The sequence below is a fragment of the Nicotiana tabacum genome, chromosome 1 (genome assembly GCF_000715075.1).
Source record: "Nicotiana tabacum cultivar K326 chromosome 1, ASM71507v2, whole genome shotgun sequence".
NCBI lineage: Eukaryota > Viridiplantae > Streptophyta > Magnoliopsida > Solanales > Solanaceae > Nicotiana > Nicotiana tabacum.
In genome coordinates, this window is record NC_134080.1 from 194,741,929 (window position 1) to 194,752,175 (window position 10,247).

At 36.5% G+C, this 10,247-nt stretch overlaps 1 protein-coding gene across 1 annotated transcript; it reads left to right on the top strand.

The window, feature by feature from the left end:
* The first annotated feature begins 5,051 nt into the window (after window positions 1-5,051).
* LOC107819481 (protein TILLER ANGLE CONTROL 1) lies at window positions 5,052-8,738 on the top strand. The gene is made up of 5 exons (XM_016645586.2): window positions 5,052-5,146; window positions 5,283-5,319; window positions 5,527-6,125; window positions 7,299-7,467; window positions 8,531-8,738. The coding sequence occupies exons 1-5, from the start codon at window positions 5,141-5,143 to the stop codon at window positions 8,542-8,544; spliced, it is 825 nt and encodes a 274-aa protein (XP_016501072.1). The 5' UTR covers window positions 5,052-5,140; the 3' UTR covers window positions 8,545-8,738.
* The last annotated feature ends 1,509 nt before the right edge of the window (window positions 8,739-10,247 follow it).

Below are 10,247 nucleotides of genomic sequence, written 5' to 3' on the forward strand. Positions count from 1 at the left end.
CTCGGTAAACCCAACTGATCAGTGGTTGCACAATAGGTTCCATACCCGGCCGACTATAGCGCGGCTCGGTAGAGTAAAATAGATACTATATATAATGCATGCTAGACTCATGGAATCACCTTCTAAACCTTTTGGAGTGACTTAAGAACAATATGGACATCCATACCCTCAATATGAACCTTAGTAGGATTCAAGGATCATACACACTTGCTTAGAATAATTTTATAAGGAAAGACCAACATGGACAACCTTAGTTGCTAGGAGCAGATCCGTTATGAAGTAGCGTATTCATTTCACTTTAGATCATGCCAAAAGAAAGAAGAAAGTGCCTTAACATACCTTAAACCCGTTGAGTCCTTAATCACTTCCAAGTAACTCTTCAAACAAGTCAACTCAATCTATCATAGTATAAGGAGATTCAAAATCAGTGCTGAGCAAAGGCTAAGTCTATAACTTAAGCTAGTAGCTCGTTTACGTAAATTTTGGCAGCATCTCCCTTGTAACAAGGGACTCCTCCAATACCATATACAAACAACAATGACCAGAGTAATCCATCAATACATAATTATCAATATCAAGACACCATATAACAACAACAAGTCACAACTACATTACGACGAGCGGCAAGCTCCGATTGGAATCTGTATACCCCTTATCAATCCTTATAGACTTATTACTTCAACATAAAAGTATCATTAACATGATAATGAAGTCATTAATCAATGATTCCAGCCTTAAACCATATATTTATAACAACGAAAATAATCCACAACTTCAACTATCCTCAATTAGCAACTTTATTCACTAGTTCATGTCTAGCCCATCATCAAGATAACCTTAGGCACAAGTAATAACACAATATAAATACCTACTACAGTAACTTCAAGTCAAAATCCAAGTTATATTCAGTTTACAACAACCCTCAATAGCAATACAACACCATAAAAGTGACTTAAGCTAACCCAAGTATTATCTTGTAGTTTATCATCCTAACAACTTAACCAACATACAAGCAAGATTAAGCACAATTATTAGGATATTATACTCACCTTAGACAGCAACAACAACTTGGAATTTCAACCAAATACAGCCCACAACAATCCTCAATGACAACACAACCTCAAAGAGGTGTTGTTCTTCACTAGAACTAAGTTTTGATGTTGAAATATGGTGTAATCACTTCAAACCCTTGTGGTATATGTTTAAGAGGGTTAGGAGAAGTTTGGAGACTAATTTTAGTTGAAAAATGAGCAAAAATAGGCGTTCAAATCGTTTATAAATTGAAGTAGGTCAACCACCGCCTAAGTGGGTCCCATTGGGAGCTGCTTGCACGGTCTTGCGAAAATACGAATATCTCTCTACTCCGATATCGTATTGACGAACGGTTTAATGAGTTAGAAAGTAGACTCGTAGACATTCAATTTGGTAGGTAGAACACCCCATGATTCCAAGTATATTTGGAGAAATTCTCAGATACATTTGACCTAAATTTCAGCAAATTTATGAATGTAACTTGTGATGACCTTTGCCAACTCTTATTCCACAGCTTGCTTGCCTTCAAAATGTAGAAAATGAATATCATACGACTAAAATAACTCATAGAATAACCTCCTTATCATGTTAAGAACCCTAGTATCACCCCAAAGTACATGTTATAACATTCCAAACTTGTCGACTTTTGACGAAACTTATTTTCTTCAATTGGTTTAGCTTCTAAGATTTCCAACCCTCTTGGTACTCGTTATTCATGATCTTAAATATTTGTAACCTCCAAGGTAACATGATTAACTTACTTTATTTGCTTCCAAATATAATCTCATTTCCGAGCTTACATCAATGACTTACGACGTACTCTCACGTATGAAAACTTGGGGTGTAACAGGTATGCAAGTAAAGTCGTGACTGAGTACAAGACAACAAATAGTAGCTAATTCAACAAGTACACGACCCCAACGGGTCCCAACAATGATATCATATGGCCTAAGCATGATTTCTAACATGAATTTCAGTCTAATCTCCATGAAACAAAGGAAACACGAGTTTACAGTATGTTATTCCACATTAATGTCTCAGGGGACGGAGCACCTCCAAAATAATCACACAATACCTCCAAGTTATCCCGTCACCTAGCATGTGTGCCACCTCCAAAATAATCACACAATACAAAATACAGGGTTTCATACCCTCAAGACCAGATTTATAACTGTTACTTACCTCAATCCGAGCAAAACAGAACTACAAAATGACCTTGCCTTGCGAGTTGGCCTCCGAATGTCCCGGATCAATCCATAAGCAATACAATAAAATTAATAAAAGCTTAAGGGATCAATTCCACAAGAAAACTTCTAAATTAGACCCAATAATCCGAAATTGGCTCAATCCAGCACCCGGGCCCACGTCTCAAAATCTGACAAAAGTCACAAAACCAGAAAGCCCATTCACTCACGAATCTAACCATACTAAATTTACTCAAATCCGATAACAAAAATCCATTCAAAACCTCATAAAATCCATCTCAAGAACACTTCCTCTTTTTTCCCCAATGTTTACCCCAAATCACAAATTAGATAATAAAATTAAAGATATAATCATGGGATTTAACCAAAACCATGTAAGAATCACTTACCCCAATCAGCTCCACGAAAATCCCTTCAAGAATGTCCCAAATTCGTGATCTCTAGCTCAAAATATGAAAAAATGGGTTCAAACCCTCGTCTTTTAAATTAATCCTATCTGAACAGATTTTCTTCTTCGCGAACGCGACCGTCCTCTCGCGTTCGCGTAGACCAACTCAAACTTCCCCTCAACTTTACTCTTCGCGAATGTGACCACAGCTTCGCAAACGCGAAGCTTTACAGACTGTGACCTTCGCGAACGCGACCCTCACCTCGCGAATACGTAGATCAAGGACCTGGGGTCCCCATATGCCTCACTCCTCTTCGCGAATGCGACACCACTCACGCGTTTGCGATGCACACACTGCCATACCCATCGCGTTCGCGTCCTTTCCCTGCGAATGCGTAGAACAAAATCTCACCAGCTTAGAAAATACTTTTCGCGAGCATGAGACTCCTCCCACGAACGCGTAAGAGGAAACTAGAAAAATGCAGTAGCAGATATCAACAATCTCTCAAACGCCAAAAATGATCTGTTAACCACCCGAAACTCATCCGAGGCCCTCGGGACCTCAACCAAACACACCAACACGTCCCGAAATATTATATGAACTTAGTCGAATCCTCAAATCACCTCCAACAATATCAAAAACACGAATTACACATGGATTCAAGCCTAATAAACTTTGAAATTTCCAAATTCTACAAACGACATCGAAACATATTAAATCACGTCCGATTGACCTTAAATTTTGCACACAAGTCATAAATGATACCACGGACCTAGTCCAACTTCCGGAAATCCAATCCGACCTCAATATCAAAAAGTCGACAACCGGTCAAACTTCCCAAAATTCCAACTTTCGGCATTGCAAGCCTCATTCTACTACGAACCTCCAAAACACAATCCGAACGCGCTCCTAAGTCCAAAATCACCTAAAGGAGCTAACGGAACCATCAAAATTCAAATCCGAGGTCGTTTACACATAAGTCATCATCCGGTCAACTTTTCCAACTTAAGCTTTCAAATAAGAGACTAAGTGTTTCATTTCATTTTGAAATCACTCCGGACCCAAACCAACTAACTCGATAAGTCATAATACAGCTGTAGAACACAAAAGAAGCAAAAAATGAGAAACGGGGCTACAACTCTCGAAACGACCAACCAGGTCATTACATAAACTCAAGCACAAATGCTATCCTCACAGCAAGTATATCAACCAACAAAGTTATGTCAATGCAAGAATACATTAGTGGGCTCGAGCAAAAGATTACAATATTTCCTCTCTCGAAGCTTCAAAAACAGTTGCATCTCTCCTTTTTTCTTCGTCTTATTTCAAACATAAAACAGGGTCATATTTATATGTCTTTATATAAGCAATTAAATTACATAAATAAATAAGTATAAAAATTCTTATATAATGTGTTATGTATATATAACTTAAATTGTTTCTCAAATATCTTGTTAAAGGTATGTGACAATGAAAGTTTGTATACGGTAAAATCGGAGGGTCCAATTTCCATCGTTACAACGTCTCAAAGGCTCGAAATCACGGTCGAGTCTCACCCTTCGAGGGCCATCGACGCTCGACCTCGGGGCAGTATGGGATCGACAGTTATGGGAAGAAAAAGGAGAAACTGGAACCGACAAGATCTATCAGGCTAGTCTGAGCCTGGATCTTGGCATTAGTTAGATGTTTCATCTCCATATCTTTGTAATAAATGCACTTGTACTATGTTGGGATTCCCCCTCTTATATAAAGGGGATCCTTAGTATTTTGTAAAAATCTGTTGCTCCATACTAAATATATAAGAACATTATCTCTGCTCTCTAACATATTCTACTGATTTTGTTACTTCATGTATTGCCCACATTTATTGTGATTCTATTCATTGTTCATCATTTATTGCTTATAATTCACCATAAAGAGCCACGCTTGATCTATTTATAATTGTTATCCGCCACCGATCGCCTTCGATAGCTCCCAATCAAGCCTCAGAATCGACCTCGAGGCCCTTGGATAGGCAAGCTTGAGGCCTCGATAGCCAGCGATTCGGTTTGATTAACACCTCGTTCTTGAGTTCTTATTTCGTTTCTAAGCCTTTCACATAGCATCTACTGCCTAACAACTAGCATAAAAATAGATCACGTATTTTTAGAACCACTAAATCAAATTTAATCGTTATTACCATTTTCACGGTAAACAAAGTTGTAATCTTAAAGAGAGGGCATGAACGTCTTTTAGAGACACTTGGACGCCATCGATAAAGCCATAGATATCAAACGTAGTATTTTGATGAAACATGCCATGCCTTACAATATCTGAACATTGCCTACTCTATTAGGGGACCCACCCTACCCCTTACACGTGTCAACAAATGAAACCCTCCATCAATATGACCCCCTCCAAATTTTCTTAGTTGGCCAATAGTTGAACTAGTTATTCACAGTGTCACACATTAATTTCCAACTTCAGTCAACTCCATTGCCACTGAATTGAACAAATCCCAAAAGGAGAAAAGAAATGAAGGTACGTACAGTTTCAATTCAATTATAGGATTTAAAACTCACAAGTATTCTTTTTTCTTTCTTTATTTACCTTCTCCCCTCTAGTTTTTGGAGTTCATATCTTTATTTTATTAACTATGCTTTCTTTCTTGACGTAGATCTTCAATTGGGTGCACCGCAAATTGTATCAGAAAGGTGATGCTAAATTTCTTCATCATTTAAATTTACAAAATATTACACTTACATTTTTTTTACTTAAAGAAAGTAGTGTTTATTCAACATAAAATATTAATATATATGGAAAAAATAATTAGCATAATGTATAAAGTGTAATATGTTAAGTGGTAAGAAAAGATTGAATTTATCAAAATTTAAATTCTGAATACACCTTTAACTTAACAGATGGATTGGTCAGTCGGAATGTGAAGAAAGATGAGCTCAGGATTAGCAATGAGTTTATTGGTGACGCACAAGTTCTTCTTCAAGATGCATCCATTGCACATATGTTAGATAGTTGGAGAGGAGGAATCCTAACAATTGGCACATTTGGGTTTGATCCATTGAAAAATGTGCAAGATCAAAGTGTCATAGACATTGAAGAAGAAGAAGTAGAAGAATCACTTGAGGATGAATATTACTCAGTGGAAAGTATTGGACAATGTCAAATTACTGTCACTAAGGAAAATGAAGAAGTGTACCCATTGATATATGCAAGTGGAGGTGAAGTGATTGAATATCCAAAACAAAATGAGATACTGGCCATTGAGTTAAACAATTCTTCAGAGAGCAATAAGATGCTGAAAAAAGAAAGGATTACTCTAGCAGACCTTTTTTCAGCTGATTCTGATCATCACCAAAACCTTAAGCCAAATCCAAGCAAAAAGGAAGAAGAGTTTTACACAAAGAAACCTTGTTCACAAGTGAAGAATGGAACATTTTTCGCCAAAAAGCTAATTCCTCGAGTTAAGGAGGATTCTCGTCCGATCCAAAAACTACAGCAAGTGCGTCTAAGATTTCCTCTTCTTCTTTTTTTATTCCTTCACTGCGTGCATGCATGCTTGTAATGTCAGTGTTTGCCCTCATATTTAGCAATATCAAAATTTGAATGCGCAACCCCATGAACAGAGTATCCTGTGTTCACGCCGGTGGCATAATCAGAAAATTTAATAATGGTATTCAAATTTTGAACACCTTTTGCCCGTGGGCTATGCAAAGGTGCTTAAAGTGTATTTTTAATCAATAATAAGTAATATTTTACCTTATACATAGTATAATTTTTCGGCCAAGTGTGGTAAGTTGACCACCCTTGGGCCAACATAGCTTCGCCCCTAGTTCATGTCGGGTCCGGGGAAGGGACGCACCTCAAAGGTGTGGTGTAGACAGTGTATCCTAATGCAAGCATTAGTGGCTGATTCCAGAGGCGGATTTAAGATTTTAATTCTATGGGTTCAACATTTCATGTTTTTAGCATTGAAGACATTATATTTTAAAGTATGCATTTATATCTATTATTTATTGTAAACTTAGTGATTTTAATATATAAATTTGTGTTATGCGTCGAAAGTACTGAGTTCAGTTGACCTAGTAGGTGCATGTTGCATCCGCTGCAGTCTGCTTCCACGGCTCGAACCCGTGATCTATGTCACACGGAGACAACTTTACTATTGCTCCAAGGATTCCCTTCTTTTCTCTTCTTAAAAGGAGAGCATAAACCTTCCACATTTAATTTTTTTTTTTCTTTTTTTTTGAAGAAAAAATTATGTTTCTTTCTCCTTGTTAGATGATAGCATCCACAGTACAGACAGTCAAATTTAGAGAGAAAATGTGACACACAAGTTGTAGCTGCCACTTATGTGAACCTCTCTAAGATTGAAGTGTATGAGTTTATTCTTTCGATAATTTCGCACTCTCTATTATAATTTCTTCGAAATTGTGGATTGGTCGTCCTGCTGCTGGTTATAGGTCAATTGACCCCGTTAAATTTGGAATCTCTTTTGATATATTTCTACTTTATCGTCTCGTAAATAATCATCATTCAGCATTTGTTGTTTTAGATTCCTCGTAACACCTGCTTATTTTGATTCTTAAACTGTAAAGGGTCAATTTTGGTCAAACTGTAGATTATCTTGTTTATTTAGCATATATAAATGTAAATTAGCTGCTTGTGCATGTAGTTGATGACGAGGGTGATGAAAAGGAAGGTTCATCCAGATATTGAAAGCAAAATAGGCAAGAACAACAACATTACTACTCATCAAGTGAAAGCAGCAGCTAGCATGCTTGGGCTTTCCTGCGTTAAGCATGTAAGAGTTGACTCTGTTTCCCTTCTGCAACTTGATCAAGGTATGCATGTTTTTTTTTTTTTTCATGTAATTTAAATATAACTCCATTAAATTTGTTTCACTATAGGTTACTATTGAAATGTTATATCGCGTTGATCAAGATTCTAAAACATGCTAAGATCCCTTTATTTTCTTTTTATTTAACTTATTGGAGTATATTATTTTAAATCTTAAAAATGTCGCCCGAGGCGGATAGATCTAGGATATAGCTTTATGGGTTCAACCTTTAAGGTTCAGTATTGAACTCATCATATTTTTAAAATTATGGATTCATACATATTATTTATTACAACTTAATGAATATTTACGCATAAATTTATGTTTTGCATGGAAAATGCTGAACTTAGATACCCAGTGCCACAATACTGCATCCGCCTCTGAATATAGCAGGTTTTCTTGATGAATGAAAATTTATAAGGCCCAGTGTGATCAACTTGTGATGTTACATTGATCTAAGAAAAAATGGCAGACACGCATAGAAACACAAGCATTTTAGGCATTACTCCCTCCGATTCATTTTAATTGATTTTTTGGCTTTTTATTGTGATCCACAATATTTGATTTTTTCAGATATCAAGAAAGAATTAACTTCTTTTTTGTAAAGCTGCCCTTAGAATAAAGATTTTAAGACTATTTGTTATATTTCCTATAAACAAATTAAGGTTAATATGATCAATTTTATTATTAATAATGCTAAAAATAAATTACTTAATACGTGTGAAAACAGTCAACGTCAATTAAAATGAACAGGAGGGAGCAACTTTTAAAAAGTGATGCATTGTTAAGGACCTTAAGATGGCTCGGTTTCTGTCCATTTTCCATGTCGGACGACTTCGACAACCTTGATATATATATATAGACTATAGTACATAAAGCAACAAACTTTTCGCTGTTATTATCCTTTTTTTTCCTCTTCTTTTTAAAGAAGTTTCTGCTTGTGCTGCTCTAAGACATTTTCGGATTCTTCTTTTTGATTGTGCTTCTCTTTTTTTGCTAATGCCTTTGTATAAATGATCATATATCTCAATTGCAATGATGTATTATTTTCTTCATTACATTTGCAGATGCCACGGCCTAAGCTTCCATATTCCAGTTGCTAATTGGGGATGAAATGAATTAGTTATCCTTATGTTTGTAAAATTATTGTTTTAAAAGTGACGTGAATTAATTGTTTGTAAGATTTCGATATTGTGAACAGCTAGACCATGTGATCCGATTATGTCGTGGCTTTTGGTCTTTGTCGTGTGAAAAAAAAGGTTTTGTGGTGTTGAATTTAGGGTTTTTGATTCGACTGATTGGTTATATTTGGAGGTACCTAGGTGTCTTCTTTATTTATTTTTACTTTTGTTTCCACTTTATGTTCGTTATCCGCATTGGAGCCCGACTATATTCACATTCGTGGTTAAAATAGCACGGTCTAGCCAGTTTTTAGATTGGTCATTCAAAAATAGCCAGCGTTTGCCAAATCATTGAAAAATAGCCACTATTATGAACTTCCAGCATATTATGCTGGACCGGTATACTTTGTTGGCTCCATTATAATATACTGGAGACTGGAGCGCCGGTGCTCCAAACTCCAGTATATTATGCTGGACCGGTATAATATACTGGAACTCCAGTATATTATGCTGGAGTATTTTTACGGATTTTGAACAGTGTTTTCGTTCAGATTTATCTTTACATGAAAAGTGGATAAATTTCGATTACTTTTGAAACTGTGGCTATTTTTGAATGACCACTTGTAAATCTGGCTATTTTTAAATTTCTCCCAAATTCATATCGCGTAGGGCCCATTCGGGGGAAAGCGCTTCCTACCAAGAATTTTTTCTTATTTAAGGCTCGAACTCGAGATCTTTAGTTAAGGGAAAAATAGTCTTATCCACTGATTATATGCACTTTATAAGAAAAGAGAAAGCGTCACAACTTAATCAAGAAAGAAATTCTCCTTCTTCAACACTAAACAGGCACATCAAACAAAATGATTCTTATCCAAATTATAATTGCCAATCTCGGCTTGAATTTTTTAGTCGAAATGATGATTATTGTATATGATGAGCTCGGAGGATCCAATTTCTCATTATCAAAGCACCTCAGAAGACCATCTCGAGATCTCGAGGCTACAAGGTTATGATCGAGTCTCCTCCCTCGAGGTTCGTCGACACTCGGTCTTGGGATAATATTGACCACGGCCACATTATAAATGGGGAGTTCCCAAGGCATGTGGCTGGGACTGACAGAGCCTAGAGAGCTACTCTAAAACCCAAATCAGGGTGTCATCTAGTTGTCACATCTTTGTATCTTTGTAATTAATGTTTGTTGTACTATGATGGATTTCCGCTCCTATATAAAGGGGATCCTTGTCATTTTGTAAGCTCTCTGTTTCTCCAATTGCTCCACACGAAATATACAGGAACATTCTCTTTGGCTCTCTAATATATTCTCTTGATATTATTGCCTTCATTTATTATCTTCATTATTTCTCTTCATCAATTGCTTATCATTGGCCATAAAAAGCCTCCATTGATTTTAGTATAACTGTTAGCCGTATCTCGATTACCTTTGATAGCTCCCAGTCGAGCTCCGGAATCGACTCCGAGACCTTGAATCGACCAGCTCGAGGCCCCGATAATTGACCCATCGGTTTGCTTATCACTTTTTCCTTTACTCTTATTTCGTCTCTAAGTCTCACATACATAACATCAACTGCTTAAAAAACTAGCATGAAAATAGATCACGTATTTTTAGAGTCTCATCAACAAATTTAATTGTTATTACCATTTT